Source organism: Neovison vison, chromosome 11 (assembly GCF_020171115.1).
Source record: "Neovison vison isolate M4711 chromosome 11, ASM_NN_V1, whole genome shotgun sequence".
NCBI classification, from domain to species: domain Eukaryota; kingdom Metazoa; phylum Chordata; class Mammalia; order Carnivora; family Mustelidae; genus Neogale; species Neogale vison.
In genome coordinates this window covers 56,766,810-56,783,409 of record NC_058101.1, presented here as the reverse complement: position 1 = coordinate 56,783,409, position 16,600 = coordinate 56,766,810, and the positions used below count along the sequence as shown (strand labels likewise).

The following is a 16,600-nucleotide window of genomic DNA, read 5'->3' as shown; positions in this document are numbered from 1 at the left end:
AGCCACCCATTCCTCCCACCCCACTCTCCAGGAACCCTCTGCTTATTTCCTGAGATTAAGAATCTTCTATGGTTTGTCTCCTTCTCTGGTTTTGTCTTGTTTCATTTTCCCCTCCCTTCCCTTATGATCCTGTCTTGTTTCTCAAGTTCCTTTATCAGAAAGATCATATACTAAATGTCTTTCTCTGATTGACTTATTTCACTTAGCATAATACCCTCTAGTTCCATTCATGTCATTGCAAATTATTTACTGCCCTTTTCTACCCCTAGAACAGTGTCTGGCATAGAGTAGGAGCTCAGAGTAGATAATAAATAAACTAATTAGTTAATTTCAGGGCATTTCCCCTTAATACTCCCTCCATGTAACACCTTTACCCCAGAGAGTCACCTGGTTTGATTTTTCATTTCATTTATGGTAGGTTTAAAAGTCATCTCCACAGAGAGACCTCCTCTGCTGTCTCGTTTAAGATTAGTTACAGTCCATCACTTTTACCCTCTTCTTCTCCTTTACTCTTCCTTTCTATTACTTGTATATTTGTGATTTTATCATCACTTTACCCACTGGTCGTTCCATGGGTCAGAGCATCAATTTCTTTGAAATACTGTGTCTCTAGGACCTGGAACATGGTCTGGCAGAGGTAGTGTTTAACAAATTGTGTGTTGAATGAGTGAATGAATGAGTGAGTGAGTGAGTGAATGAATGAATGCCAACTCCATGAAATAGGTTAGCATGGTGCCTGCCACATGGCAAGGGAGAGATAAATGTCAGTGTTGATGTTGATGATGACACCAAGTATCACCCTGAGGCTGTCACACTCTAGATAGGCCAATGACCATGCTCAGTGTAGGTTATGGATATTGGTGAGTGGAAAAGACCACTCTTCCACGACACCTGTCATTCTTCCCCGACACCCGGAGAGATTCTGAATAATAGAGTTTGCTTCTGACTTTTTGTTCTTCATAGACCTTTGAGAAGGCATTGGGTGTCACATCCTCCTCTCTCCTCAACTCTTGAATTAAAACATTTTCAGATCTTTCTAACATGTAAGTGACTAAAAACAATGTCTATTTCCCACCATATTCTAGCCACGGCCTCTCCCATCTTCTATGATTTTCTCTTCTCTTTGCTTTCACACATGCTGTCATCTGCCTAAAGTGTCTCTACTCTGCTGCATTTATTTCCTTCCTATGGATACTTTTTCCAGATTCTAGCTTCCATAATACTTCTATGAAGCTCATCTGATACTTTTTCTGCTTTTTCCATGTCCTCTCTCAGTTTTGAGTGCCATTCCCCACATTCTGTTGGAGTTTTCACACAGGTCACTTTATTATCCTAGGCTCCTCTACCCTAGGTCAGATAAGCTCCTCAAGATCAGGGGCCCCATATATGGTGGTCATAATGGATTCTGACTTGAGTCAGTGGAAGGCATCCCTCCAGTCTGTGGACATGGCTTATAGACATCCTGGATTCTGATCCCTGCCCCTCCTATCATTTGTGAAACCCTGGCAGTTGTCTTAATCACTCCATACTCCATGTGTCCACTTGAAATCAGGGATACCAACTACTATGGTTCACAAATAATCAAATACCTCAGACCAATGGAAGAAAGTATACAGATAGGAATTCTGAAATGGGTCACCTTTGGGGATAACAGGATGGATAAGCCACAGAATATAGTTTCTTAGATATTTTTTCATTGTTAGATTGAGGACTATTTATGACTCCATTTGGAACCAGACAGAGAAACCAAACAATTGAACACATTTCTGAAAAATGCCCAGAGCTTTATTATCTTTGCTGCTTTGACAGAAATAGCATCAGACTGAAATCATCATTCTGGCTCATTCACTTCAAAGACAGGTCCTCACTGGGCATATACACATAGCTTTATAGGCAATGGAATTATTACGTATGGTAAACAGCTTCTGAAACTCACATCACAAGTGAATATAACTTTAAAGCACAAAACCAAAATTACAAAATCTAAATATTCCACGATACTCTCATACAACAAAACTCCATTATTTTATGGAGAACTTGGAAAGCTTTGCAGCACACAGAGGGACTAATGACATTAAATTTCTTAACTGACTCCGTCTGCTTTTGACTCATGACAATTATTTGTCCATAATGCAATTACTAAGATTTGTCCGTAATGCAATAACTAAGATTTTGCCAAAGGTGAGGAATTACTCCTCATAGTAATTCAGGGCCATCTGCTCGGCAGTAACCAGATACATCTGCTGGGCTATCCTGTTGTACTGTTTTCTAACTGTACCCTAGTATGACTGCTGGAATGTATTCAGGTCTGCCTGCTGGAATGTATCCAGCTCTGCCTGCTGGAATGTATCTAGATCCGTCTGCTGGAATGTACCCAGGTCCCGTTGCTTGTATATATCCAGGTCCCTCTGCTGAAATGTACCCGGGTCTGGCAGCTCGAATGTATCCAAGTCTGTCTGTTGGAATGTATCCAGGCCCCTCTGCTGGAATGTATCCAGGCCCCTCTGCTGGAATGTATCCAGGCCCATCTGTTGGAATGTATCTAGGTCCGCCTGCTGGAATGTCTTCTGGTCTATATTCTGGTGGGTGTCCTGAGTTGTCTTCTGCTTAATTTTGATGCTAGAGTCATCCTTACGATTAGGTTTGGTGGTCATTGTGGTTTATATCTCCACTGGAATGTTGGTGGTAACTTCTTTGGTGTAGAAGGATTGTGTGGGTGTGGTTTGTTCTGGGGTGGTCTCTGTGGCTGTGGTCTGCTGTGTTGTGGTGGTCTCTTCCATAACCAACTGCTCTGTGGGTGTGGTCTGTTCCAGGGTGGTCTCTCTAATCATGGTCTGCTGTGTAGTGGTAATTTCTTCCATAACCAACTGCTCCATGGGAGTGGTCTGTTCTGGGGTCATCTCTTTAATCGTGGTGTGCTGTGTAGTGGTGTTTTTTTCCACAACCAGATGCTCAGTGGTAGTCTCTTCATTCACAATGGGCATTGTGGGAGTGGTCTCTGGGAGTTGGATCTCCTTGGTAGGGACAGGAGGTATGGTTTGGCTCTGTTGCTTAGGATAGTAGTGTTTGACATCCTTGGAACTTTGATCGGAGTCTCCTTTGACAAAGCTAGGACACCAGGGGTTGAATTCCATATTAGCATGGTTGGGATCACGGATCAGAGAGGAGTACACCAGCTTCAGATTGGATTCTGGAAACCTCCATCCACACACTCTGGTCCTCAGGACCATCTTGGAGTCCTCACAGATGTTGTTTTTCCAATGCAAGTTCTGGGCAATTTGCCTCCAGTAGATTATATCACTTCTAAAACATGATATGCAGGACTTTGGATTGCCAGCAAAGACACAGGAAAACTTGTGGTCAAATCGGGTGCACTCCACCTTTAGGGTGGTGCCCTCCTTATGATCAGTCACATTCAAATAGCATGTGGCCCGGTCTCGGGTAACAATTATGCCACTGACCACGTGTTTTTCTTGCTGCCTTCTCTGCACAGTTTGGGGCTTGCCCAGAGGGATCCATTGATCCTTGGTTGCAATGCTGCTCTGCCATTTCACTAATTCCTTTTGGCCCTCCACCAAGAACACCTGAGCAGCCAGAAGGAGGAAGGAAAGCTGGGTGAGGTTATGGATCCTCATGGCTTCAGCTTGGTGGGGACCTGTTAACAAAAGCAGGTAAGTCAGGGCCTTGTTGTAGTTCAGTGATGCCGGGAGACAGGATAACCTCCTCTCTAGCCTGACACATGTCTGTCTGATGAGAAGTGAGATCAAGAATCCTTCTGGCTCCTGGGAAAACTGAAAGCTTTTCCACTAAGGTCAGGAACATAGCAGGGATGTCCATTATCACCACTACTATTCAACATAGTACTAGAAGTCCTAGCCTCAGCAATCAGACAACAACAACAACAACAAAAATTAAAGGCATCCAAATTGGCAGAGAAGAAGTCAAACTATCACTCTTTGCAGATGATATGATACTGTATGTGGAAAACCCAAAAGACTCCATTCCAAAACTGCTAGAACTTGTGCAGGAATTCAGTAAAGTGTCAAGATATAAAGTCAATGCAGAGAAATCAGTTGCATTTCTTTACACCAAAAACAAGACAGAAGGAGAAATTAAGGAGTCAGTTCCATTTACAATTGTACCCAAAACCATAAGATACATAGGAATAAACCTAACCAAAGAGGTAAAGAATCTATACTCAGAAAATTATAAAGCACTCATGAAAGAAATTGAGGAAGACAAAAGAAATGGAAAAATGTTCCATGCTCCTGGATTGGAAGAACAAATATTGTGAAAATGTTTATGCTACCTAAAGCAATCTACACATTTAATGCAATACTTATCAAAATCCCATCCATTTTTTCCAAGAAATGGAACAAATAATCCTAAAATTTATATGGAACCAGAAAAGACCTTGAATAGCCAAAAGAATATTGAAAAAGATAGCCAAAGTTGGTGGCATCACAATTCCAGACTTCAAGCTCTATTACAAAGCTGTCATCATCAAGACAGCATGGTACTGGCACAAAAACAGACACATAGATCATTGGAACAGAATAGAGAGCCCAGAAATAGACCTCAACTCTATGGTCAACTAATCTTCGACAAAGCAGGAAAGAATGTCCAATGGAAAAAAGACAGCCTCTTCTACAAATGGTGCTGGGAAAATTAGACAGCCACATGCAGAAAAATGAAATTGGACTATTTCCTTATACCCCACATGAAAATAGACTCAAAATGGATGAAGGATCTCAATGTGAGAAAGGAATCCGTCAAAATCCTTGAGAAGAACACAGGCAGCAACCTTTTTGAACTCAGCTGCAGCAACTTCTTCCTAGGAACATCGCGAAAGGCAGGGGAAGCAAGGCAAAAATGAACTATTGGGATTTCATCAAGATCAAAAGCCTTTGCACAGCAAAGGAAACAGTTAACAAAACCAAAAGACAACTGACAGAATGGGAGAAGATATTTGTAAACGACATATCAGATAAAGGGCTAGTATCCAAAATCTATAAAGAGCTTATCAAACTCAACAGCCAAAGAATAAATAATCCAATCAAGAAATGGGCAGAGGACATGAACAGACATTTCTGCAAAGAAGACATCTAGATGGCCAACAGACACATGAAAAAATGCTCCAAATCACTTGGAATCAGGGAAATACAAATCAAAACCACAATGAGATACCACCTCACACCAGTCAGAATGACTAAAATTAACAAGCCAGGAAATGACAGATGCTGGCGAGGATGCAGAGAAAGGGGAACCCTCCTACACTGTTGGTGGGAATGCAAGCTGGTGCATCCACTCTGTAAAAGCATGGAGGTTCCTCAAAATGTTGAAAATAGAGCTACCCTATGACCCAGAAATTGCACTACTGGGTCTTTGCCCTAAAGATACAAGAGTAGTGGTCCGAAGGGGCATATGCGCCCGAATGTTTATAGCAGCAATGTCCACAATAGCCAAACTATGGAAAGAACCTAGATGTCCATCAGCAGATGAATGGATAAAGAAGATGTGGTATATATATTCAATTGAATACTATATATATACATATATAGTATATATGTATATATATATACATACACAATGGAATATACAGCCATCAAAAGACATGAAATCTTGCCATTTGTGATGATGTGGATGGAACTAGAGGGTATTATGCTTAGCGAAATAAGTCAATCGGAAAAAGACAACTATCATATGATCTCCCTATCATATCATACCATATCATATGAGTAAGTGGAGATGCAACGTGGGGGAGTTGGGGGGGAAGGAAAAGAATAAATGAAACAAGATGGGATTGGGAGGGAGTCAAACCATAAGAGACTCTTTTTTTTAATATTTTATTTATTTGACAGAGAGTTAGAGAGAGAGCACAAGTAAGCAGAGCGTCAGGAGGAGGGGGAGAGAGAGAAGCAGGCTCTCTGCTGAGCAGGGAGCCTGATGTGGGGCTCGATCCCAGGACCCTGGAATCATGACCTGAGCTGAAGGCAGCTGCTTAACCAACTGAGCCACCTGGACACCCCCATAAGAGACTCTTTATCTCACAAAACAAACTGAGGGTTGCTGGGGGGAGAGGGGGTCGGGAGAGGGTGGTGGGGTTGTGGACATTGGGGAGGGTATGTGCTATAGTGAGTGCTGTGAAGTGTGTAAACCTGGAGATTCACAGACCTGTACCCCTGGGGTTAATATCACATTATATATTTATTAAAAAATTAAAAAAATAAAAATAAATCCTTCTAGCTCCTGGATTACTAGACCAGCAGTCCGTCTATTCACATTTCTGCTTTATATGAGTCCTGAATGTCAAAAACGTCCTACCCTTCCTTCATTCCTTCACCACACTCTGAGCTAAATAAATTCTCATCCCTCATTTACTACTCCTTTACACCTGCATTTGCTCACTCACTTCATTTATTCATTCATTTAAGAAGCATCTACTGTATGTCATGCACTAATCAGATATTGAATTAATTAGGTTGAATTAGAAATCTCGTATCTTAAACTCTTAGAGATAATTCTTTGGGAAATTTGAATAGCATTAATTGGAAGTCTGTCCCAACTCTGTCTGTGACGTGGTCTTGGGCAAATCATTCTCCCCCTCTGGGTCTCAGTTATATCAACTGGATATTGAGGTGTTGGATGCAATGACTGAAACTCTCTTATAACTTATATTTTTACATGGGGTCATGAGACCATGTCATGATAGCAGACGTGGCAAGTGACATTAAAGGTCACAATTGATACAGGGCTCAAAATGCATTGAGCTTGGACGCTCTGAGACAGGCAAGTTTGTAAGACTGGGCACGTGGGGTGCAGCAAGAACCTAAGAAAAGGCATGAAGCGGCAGAGATCATTTAATTTGACTGGGGAAGTGAGTCAGAGTGGATAAGGATGAATTTCTACCAGAGCATTTAGACTAGGAAATAGAGGGGAAGGATGATGATTAATTGATTTCTGGAGCCCTATTGTGACAAAGTGCTGGACATGTAGAAAGCCCTCAACCAATGCTTTTAAAAATAAATGATTGACTGGAAAGGATGAACTGAAGGACTTATACAACTCAACAACTCTCCACACCCAGATAGTCCAGTTTAAAAAATGGGCAGAGGACCCAAATAATCATTTTTCCAAAGAAGAATACAAATGGTTAACAGACAATGAAAAGATGCTCAACATCACCCATCATCAGGGAAATGCAAATCAAAACCATGATGTGATATCTCTTTACACCTGTCAGAAGGCTAGAATAATAAAAGAAAAAGATATAAGAAGTACTGGCAAGAAAGTAGAGAACAAGAAACCCTCATGCACTGTTGGTGGGAATGCAAATTGGGGCAGACACTATCAAAAACAGTGCAGAAGTTTCTAAAAAACTAAAAGATAGATTAATGTTAATAATACTTATATTGATAATATTAACATAAGTAATATTAATATTACCATATGATTCAGTAATTGCACTACTGGGTATTTACCCCCCAGTGAAAACAATAATTTTTTTCTTAAAGATTGTATTTATTTATTTGATAGAAAGAGAGGTCACAAATAGGCAGAGGCAGGCAGAGACAGAGAGGGGAAGCAGGCTCCCTGCTGAGCAGAGAGCCTGATGCAGGCCTCAATCTCAGGACTCTGGGAGATCATGACCTGAGCCAAAGGCAGAGGCTTAACCCACTGAGCCACCCAGGCCCCCTGAATATGTTTGTTGCAGCATTATGTGCAATAGCTAAGATATGGAAGCAACCCAAGAGTCCATCCAATGATAAATGAATAAAGAAAATACAATATGTATATTATATGTATACAATATATATATGCACACACACACATATGCAATGAAATATTACATAGTCATAGAAAAGGATGTGATCTTGCCATTTACAACAACTTGGATTGATTTAGAGGGTATAATGCTAGCTGAAATAAATCTGACCTAAAGAGAAATACCATAACTTCACTTTTATGTGAAATTTAAAAAACAAAACAAATGAACAAACAAAGGGGAAAGAGACAAACAAAAAACAGACTCTTAAATAAACTGGTGGTTGACATATGGGAGGTGGATAGGTGAATAAGTGAAATATAACATTAAAAATTTTTTTAAATCTAAAAAAAGATAAAAATGATGACCTTAAATAGTACACTAAATTACATGGATTTTATCAGGTAGCCAGTAAATAACAAAATAAACAAAACAAAACAGAAAGACACACACACACACACACACACACACACACTTGAAAGGTGAAGAGAAATAGCATTTTTATTTTGACGCTTACTATGTGCTATGTCCTCTGCGAACATTTGATTCTCACCTTGTTTAATATACTCAAGAGCTATGCCTGATAGATAATAAAAAAATCATCCCCTGGTATAACAGAAATGACAGTTAAGGCTCATACTGGTAAACAAATTATGCAAATGGGCAAGTGACAAAGATGGGACAGGCAGCTAGACCCTGTCTTTCCGGTCCTGAATACCATTCCTTATTGACTGATGGTTGCCTTAAACTTACTGTATTTTTCAGATAATATTGGTAACAAATAAGAAAACTATGAATTACTTACAATTTGCTTTGGTTTAGTTGATGAGAAAATGATTTGTATTATTATGAATCCACTTAAAAATACATCATTCCACCGTACTCCACTATAAAAATAAATTCAGAATTTTGTTTGCATAGGGGCTTTTGGGCCTCCTTAGGTTTGAGAAAGGGTGACAGTCTCAGGCATAATGGCTCCTGAATGAAGGAGAATGGAGAACTACGTATACTAGATGAATAACCCCTAATTCATCAGGGCATTGGGACTCAGTCCCTAGTGTCCCTGAAGGCCCCCAGACCTAAGGTTCTGAGGGATTTTTTTTTTTTAAGGCTTAATTTACTTATTTGACAGAGAGAGAGTGAGAGAGAGATCACAAGTAGGCAGAGAGGCAGGCGGGGTGGGTCGGGGGAGCAGGCTCCCTGCTGAGCAGAGAGACGGATGTGGGGCTCTATCCAAGGACTCTGAGACCATTACCTGAGTTGAAGGCAGAGGCTTAATCCACTGAGCCACCAGGCGCCCCTGATCCTGAGATCTTGAAGAGCTAGGAGGGGGACAGGTAATGAAACTCTTTTTTTTTTTTTTTTTTAAAGATTTTATTTATTTGACAGACAGAGATCACAAGTAGGCAAGAAGCAGGCAGAGAGAGGAGGAAGCAGGCTCCCTGCTCAGCAGAGAGCCCGATGCAGGTCTGGATCCCAGGACCCCGGGATCATGACCTGCCTGAAGGCAGAGGCTTTAACCCACTGAGCCGCCCAGGTGCCCCAGGTAATGAAACTCTTAAAAGAACTAGGTGCTTACCTTATTCAGAGTATGCAGATTCAGTGTAATCCCAGATGTGAGAATGAGTTTGTAGGTTTACAGCTGTCTCACCTGCTGTGCTGGGCAGGGAAGGCCCTTTTTATAGAAGCTCAGGGAGATGGACTTTACAGTATACATATCTATCTATCTTTATGATGGTCCTCCCAGCCACATCTCACAGCAGGGAGTGAGTTCCTGCAGGGAAAGTGGTTGGTGTAATCCTCTGTGTGTGGTGGGGAGGGGTGTGAGGGGGTTGGGGTAGGGGTGGGGGATATTCAGGGCATTAGATCTGCTTCCTTCAAGCTCTCCCCTTTCCCCCAGAAGCCAGGGTAGGAGGACAGCTCAGCCTTGCAAAGACCCTCCTTGATGGGATGAGAACCCCAGCAGTAATATCTGTGCGAGAGTTATAAACAATAACAAAACTATCTTAGCTGCCAAGCCCTGTGCTGCCCATTTTATTTAAAGCTCTCACTGAATTGATGATAAATGACATCTTACCTTTTGCTTTGACATAGCACCAGCAAGAATTGTGTGGACTCTGGTGAACTAGAATGTCTGCTTCTCTAAATGTCAGCTCTCGGGCGCCTGGGTGGCTAGGTGGGTTAAGCTGCTGCCTTCAGCTCAGGTCATGATCTCAGGGTCCTGGGATCCAGCCCCGCATCGGGCTCTCTGCTTGGCAGGGGGCCTGCTTCCCTTCCTCTCTCTCTGCCTGCCTCTCTGCCTACTTGTGATCTCTCTCTGTCAAATAAATAAATAAAATCTTAAAAAAAAAAAAAACTAAATGTCAACTCTCAGTCCCATCAGCTCTGTATACTTTGGGGTGTGGGGCTCAGCATTGTGAGATTTTCTGAATTTCTAAGATGCCTGAAATCCAGATGTGTTGATATGCAATTGGGTTGTAATTTGACTCATATTTTCTAACATAGTAATATGTTCCAATGATATACAGACTAAAAATCATAACTATGGTTGTATTTCTTTTTTTTTCACTTGTTTAAATTTTTTATTTTTTATAAACATATATTTTTATCCCCAGGGGTACAGGTCTGTGAATTGCCAGGTTACACACTTCACAGCACTCACCAAAGCACATACCCTCCCCAATGTCCATAACCCTACTCCCCTTCTCCCAACTTCCCTCCCCCCAGCAACCCTCAGTTTGTTTTGTGAGATTAAGAGTCACTTATGGTTTGTCTCCCTCCCAATCCCATCTTGTTATGGTTGTATTTCATTCAAGATTCACTTGTTTGAGAATTCCAAGATCACAGAGATATGGATATTGACTGGTTCACTCATTTTTTTCAGAGTCCCTTCATGAATTCCACTGGAGGTGGCTATTTCTCCAAACTCTAAGCCTTTTGTAAAATTGTTCACTTAGAGACCATCTCCATTATCCTGCCACCACTGTTTAAAACCCTGACCTCCATAAGCATGTGGATTTGCAGGGTTATTTGGACAAGGGCAAAATAAAGCGACATTGTTCCAAAGAAAGATACAGTTAAAGGTGACAACCTGAAAAATACAAAATTTACCTTGATCTCAGAAGGCAACCAGATTCTTTCTGGAGGAAGACTGTAAGTCAGAACACAAAGCGAATTTGAAAGGAAACACATGGACTCCAGAATCTTTTCTGGAATTGTTTCTGAACTTTGGAAGGGAATATGGAACTTCTACCACTGGCTTCTCATGAACCTTTATACAGCCTTCCTGTGATCCCATCCCAAATTCTGCTTTGGTCTTTGTACTCCAAGCAATTGGCACATTATGAGACTAGGCTCTGTAACTTGCCCTATTGGTTCAGCCTGTCTTTACACACACACACACACACACACACACACACACACCATCTAACCAATCAGGCCACACCAAACCATGGGCCCAACATTTCCTGAATACTTGGTGTACTTGCTCACTCCCTTCCTGCTTTTGATCCTGCTGTTCCCCTTATTTGGAATGCTCTTCCAGTCCTAGTGTGCCAGGCACACATCTGCTCATCCTTTAAGATTCAGCTCTTATGTCATCTTCTCCTTGTTGGTGTCATTGGTCCTCTCATTATTGTCCATGTTCCCCACCCTTTCATGGATGTTCATGGAGAAAATAGATCACCACTCCCAGGTAGTATATGTATGTGTCAGCATTGTGCTGAGGCTGTATTATTATTTCACATCTCGATATACTGAGAAAATGATGTACTTATAATACAATGCCCTGGGAAAACTAGAGAGGTTTGGAACCCCAGCAAGTCTGGCCACAGCAGGTTCCCACTGTCTCTTCATGCTTCCAGGACCATGGGAAACTGGCCTTCAGCAGATCGACTCTGTAAAGATTCATTTCCCTTTTTTTCCACAAGAGGGCCAAGAGAAATGTGAGGCCACCCTGGATTCTCATGGTACAAATATGAACACGAGGCTTAGGTGAGCCAAGTTCCTCAGCAAATGCGCCGAGCTCTGGAGGGCAGAGCCTGAACTGGTGGTGGGTCTGTTGCTGGTTAACCTCCAAGCAGATATTCTGGATGTTGCCTTAGGTTCTGAGACATGAGTCTGTCTCAATCTACATTGTGAGGGGAAGACCCAGCCCTGTTATTCCATGTACATCCATGTCCCCATTATCCATAGCAGTTCTTGGCATAGCATATGTGTTTTTACCAGAATTGTTGAAAATTTCAACTTCAACTAGCTTAAAAGACAAAAGCACTTACTGGGCAGTGGAAGGAGTCAAGTTAGTTCACATACACATAGATTCAAAGATTTAAGTCTCTTCTCTGTCTCTATTTCCCTCTGAATCTCTTACTGTCTCTCTTACATTCTTTCTCTCTCTGTCTTCTCAGGCAGGGTCCTTCCATTTGTCATAGAAAAGAACATGACCTTTCATCCCTAGCACCATATGAGTGCCCAGGAGAACTCTGACAGCCCATCTTTGGTACATTCCCTGAGCCTGCTGCAGGGAGCAGAGATGTGAGGTGGACAGCCCAGCAGAAGCACAGGGAGTAGAAATGGGTAGTTCTCAACAAGAAAGAGGGCTTCTGTTATCCAAAGAAGGAGGAAAGGCAGACAAAAACAACCCACCTACATTTCAACAGGTTCTCATTTAATGGCAACAAATGCAGATAATAAGTTATATTGGAATTTCACAGCTGTTGACTAGCCTATTGAGAAAGTCTCCCTTTAGGCTAGGTAGGACTTAGCTCATTAAGGAAGCCATATCAGATCCATGGAACAGAACTCTTTCTAATCTGTTTGAGGATCAATAAGTAAACTAGTTGCCTAAGAAGAAGGTTTGTGACCGGAGAAGGTGGAAGATCTCAAAGTCAGAGAGAGGTCTTGAATGCAAAGCTGAGGGCTTTATTCCACAGGCTGAGGATGACCAATATGCAACCCAGGAGCCATCACTATCCTTCCAGTGTCCTTGGCAGACATTACCAGTAGGGTGTGCAGAGCACTTGTGCTGAGCCTGGAAGCAGCCTCAGAAGTCATTGCAACCCATTCCTCCAGAAAGCCTCTACCTGTGTTGGCATGAAGGATAAAACCTACCTGCCATCCTGCCATCAATGGGCTTTTAAATATTTCCAGTGTTTTTCCACAGAAATATGAGCAAGCTCACACTTTAGAGAATCTACAAGCCTCACACAAGAAAATAAACCTGTATCAGAAATGGGACTTACATTGAAGACTTCCCTTTCCTTCAACATTTTAATTCAAATTAAACAGCCCTTGAGAAAAGGAAAAGTAAGTAGCATGTGTAGCCCAAGGTCATGTGTCTTTCACCAACTAACCCCCCAATGGAGATGGGAAGTAGAAGCCAGGGTATAGAGAAGAAGCCAGCCAAGAGAGTGTTAAGAACCAGAAATCTGAACACTGCCTCAACGTCATCAAGACTGTCTCTGCGGGGCAGTTGAAGGTTAGAGATAGTCCCCAAACAAATTTTTCTCATCATTTCATCAAAGTGGCGAAACATCGTCTGCATTTTACATTTGAGGAGAGAGAATTAACAGATTAAGTGTTTTTCCCTCAAGGTGCCTATATGATGATGATGGTAATAGTGGTGGTGGTGGTGATGATTTTGGTGGTGGTGGTGATGATGTGATAATAATTCACAAGTACTCTCACCGTGCTTCTATATTTCAAGCATCATTCTGAAAAGTTATCTTACTTTATTTGTACAACAGCCCTATTACTACTTCCACTTTAGAAATGTAGAAACCAACCTACACCAGATGTAAGAATTAGACAAGTTACTTCAACCTGGAAAGTAGGTATTTCAGCTGCATGTGAGGGAGAATTATGCCTACTTCCTAGGGTTTTTTATGCTCAAATGTGATGCGTACAGAAAGTGCCTTGCCCAGTGACTGACACACGATTATAAATCTCATGTATGAAAGACACTTCTAGTATTTTAGAAATGAAGTAACATACTTGTACATTTAAAAATTCCCCCTCTTTCCCCCTTATTCTGTTAAAGTAAAAAAAAATAGAAGTTTTAGATTTATAGAAAAAAGTAGAAAAAAATAGAACCCCTGCCCCCCATTTCACCCAGGTTGGCCTATCATTAATCTGTTACATTACTATACTACACACAGAAAAAGTATTGGACCAATATCGACACATCATTATTGAAGTCCATAGTTATTCAAACTCTTTAGAATTCACCCAGTGTCCTTTCTGAAGTTTTAAATAAGCTATTTTTTAGGCCACTTTTAGGTTCATAGCAAAATGGGTGGAAAGTACGTAGAGGTTCCATCTTCACACATATACAGAAATCCCCCACTGCCACCATCCAGCACTGAAGTGTATATTTGCTGCAATGTATGAACCTACATTGACATATCGTGGTGACCCATAGTCCATAGTTTCAGGTGTAGTTCACTCCTGCTATTCTACACACTGTGGATTTTGATATATGTAATGACGTGTATCCACCAATATGGTCTCATATCGAACAGTTTCACTGCCCTGAAAATTTGCTGTATGCCACCTGTTCATCCCTTTCTCCATAACCCCTGCTTATCACTGGTCTTTTCCTGACTCCATAGGTTTGCCTTTTCTGGAATATTATATTGTTGGAACCATACAGAATTTAGTGTTTTCAGATTGGCTTCTTTCACTAGCTTTATTACTTTAAGGTTCTTCTGCGTCTTTTCATGCCTTGAAAGCTCATTTCTTTTTGGCACAGAGTAATATACTAATGTCTGGACATGCTACAATTCATTTATCTATTTACCTATTAAGGACATCTCGGTTGCTCCCATGTTTTGGGTAAATAAATAAATAAATAAATAAGAATAAAGCTGCTATAAACATTCTTGGTTTTATTGCACCCATAAGTTTTCAATCTCTAATGGTCTTTTCCGCCCCGGATGCCTGCCAATGTTCCACAAGGCATTTAAGAGTCTTGACTCCTTAGGCTTCTTCGACCATAATGATGTGGTTGTTCCTTGTTTCTGATGACCTTGAGAGTTTTTAGGAGGAGTGGGCAGGTATTTTGAGACTGTGTCCCTTTTTGGAGTTTGGTGTTTTTCTCATGATCAGATTGGGGTAATGTCATTCTTCTCTTCATCAAAGATTTAAATGATGGATGTCAGGTTTCCTTGGGGGTTCTGTGAAGTCTGAACGTAATTGGTGACCACCTACAGGTTAAGGCTGGTGGTTGAATGCAGGTGATTTCAAGTTCAAAGACTGATTTTACTCTCATGTGTTTGTTACTGCAATATCATTCCTCGACTTAGGAAGCTGGTACTTGTGGTGCAGGTGTCAGAGATTCCTCAGTGGGTGCAATTTGGTTGCGAGGTGAGCTTTAACTGCAGTACTACCAGGTCAAACTTGGTAATAAACCAGTCCCTCCTTCAAAAGTGAAGATTCAGAATAGATTCAGAAAATGCTGAGTCATTGTGTCAGTGATATTAATTTATAGGATCAGGTCATGTGCATTAAAAACTTACTGTCAGAAAATAAATAGTCTGGAAAACGTTAACTAAAATCTAACCAGTCTGGAAAAAAGTGTTCATCTTAGCTCCACTGAATCATATTTGCATTCCAAATTTAAAATCCTCATTAGTCATAAGATTTCAGAATTCCTGTTCAGCAAATCAATTAATACTTCGTGCTGAAGTTTTCCTTTAGAAAAATAAGAGACAGTGAAAAGTTGATAGTAGAGTATTTGGTATGAATGAAAATTGAAAGCCTGTAAAGTTTATTTACTTTAATAAGACATTCAGATTCACACACCACAATTTTGAACCCATTTTATAAGAAGTTATGTGCTATGTTTGGTTTTTATTCTAAATCTATCTAAAAAGAAATGCACCATTTTTGCTGCAGTTTAAACCATATGAAATTACTGTTAATAGTAGATCAAAAGTTGAAGAATATCAGCAATTTCAAATGAATCTAACTAATGTTTTTTTTTCTTCAAGTAATAGGGCTGTTTCAATATCCTTTATGTTATTATACATTTTTTAACATTTTATTTTTTTTAATGTTCCATGACTTTTTATTTATTTATTTTTTATTATGTTCAGATAGCCAACATATAGTACATCATTAATTTTTGATGTAGTGTTCAATGTTTTATTAGTTGCATATAACACGCAGTGCTCATCACAACACATGCTCTCCTTAATACCCATCACCTGGTTACCCCATACCTCCACTCCCTCCCTTCTGTAACCTTCAGTTTGGTTCCTGGAGTCCAGAGTCTCTCATGGTTTATCTCCCTCTCTAATTTCTTCCCCTTAAGTTTTTCCTCCCTTCCCTATGGTCCTGCACATTATTCCTTATATTCTACATATGAATGAAACCATATAATAATTGTTTTTCTCAGGTTGACTTATTTCACTTAGCATAATCCCCTTCAGTTCCATCCATGTCAGTGAAAATGGTGGGTATTCATCCTTTCTGATGACTGAGTAATATTGTATATATGGGCCACATCTCCTTTATCCATTCATTAGTTGAAAGACATCTCGTCTCCTTCCCCGGTTTGGCATTGTGGGCATTGCTGCTATGAACAGTGGGGTGCATATGGCCCTTCTTTTCAACATCTGTATCTTTGGGATAAATACATAGTAGTGTAATTCCTGGGTCATAGGGTAGCTCTATTTTAACATCTTGACGAATCTCCATACTGTTTCCCAGAGTGGCTGTACCAGCTTGCATTCCCACTAATAGTGTAAGAGGGTTCCCCTTTCTCCACATCCTCATCAACATTTGTTGTTTCCTGTCTTGTTGCTTTTTGGCATTCTAAATGGTGTAAGGTGGGAC

The 16,600-nt window shown here is 40.8% G+C and overlaps 1 protein-coding gene across 1 annotated transcript; it reads right to left on the bottom strand.

The window, feature by feature from the left end:
* Positions 1–2,558: 2,558 nt before the first annotated feature.
* LOC122889750 (fibroblast growth factor-binding protein 1-like) lies at positions 2,559–9,404 on the bottom strand. Its single transcript, XM_044225130.1, has 2 exons — positions 9,345–9,404; positions 2,559–3,655 (listed from the first exon to the last, which is right to left on the bottom strand). Exon 2 carries the CDS (start codon positions 3,633–3,635, stop codon positions 2,661–2,663), a length of 975 nt encoding a protein of 324 aa, XP_044081065.1. The 5' UTR covers positions 3,636–3,655; positions 9,345–9,404; the 3' UTR covers positions 2,559–2,660.
* Positions 9,405–16,600: the final 7,196 nt, after the last annotated feature.

Coding starts and splice junctions, on each gene's coding strand:
- LOC122889750 (XM_044225130.1), bottom strand. CDS start 3,635: ATGAGGATCCATAACCTCACCCAGCTTTCCTTCCTCCTTCTGGCTGCT.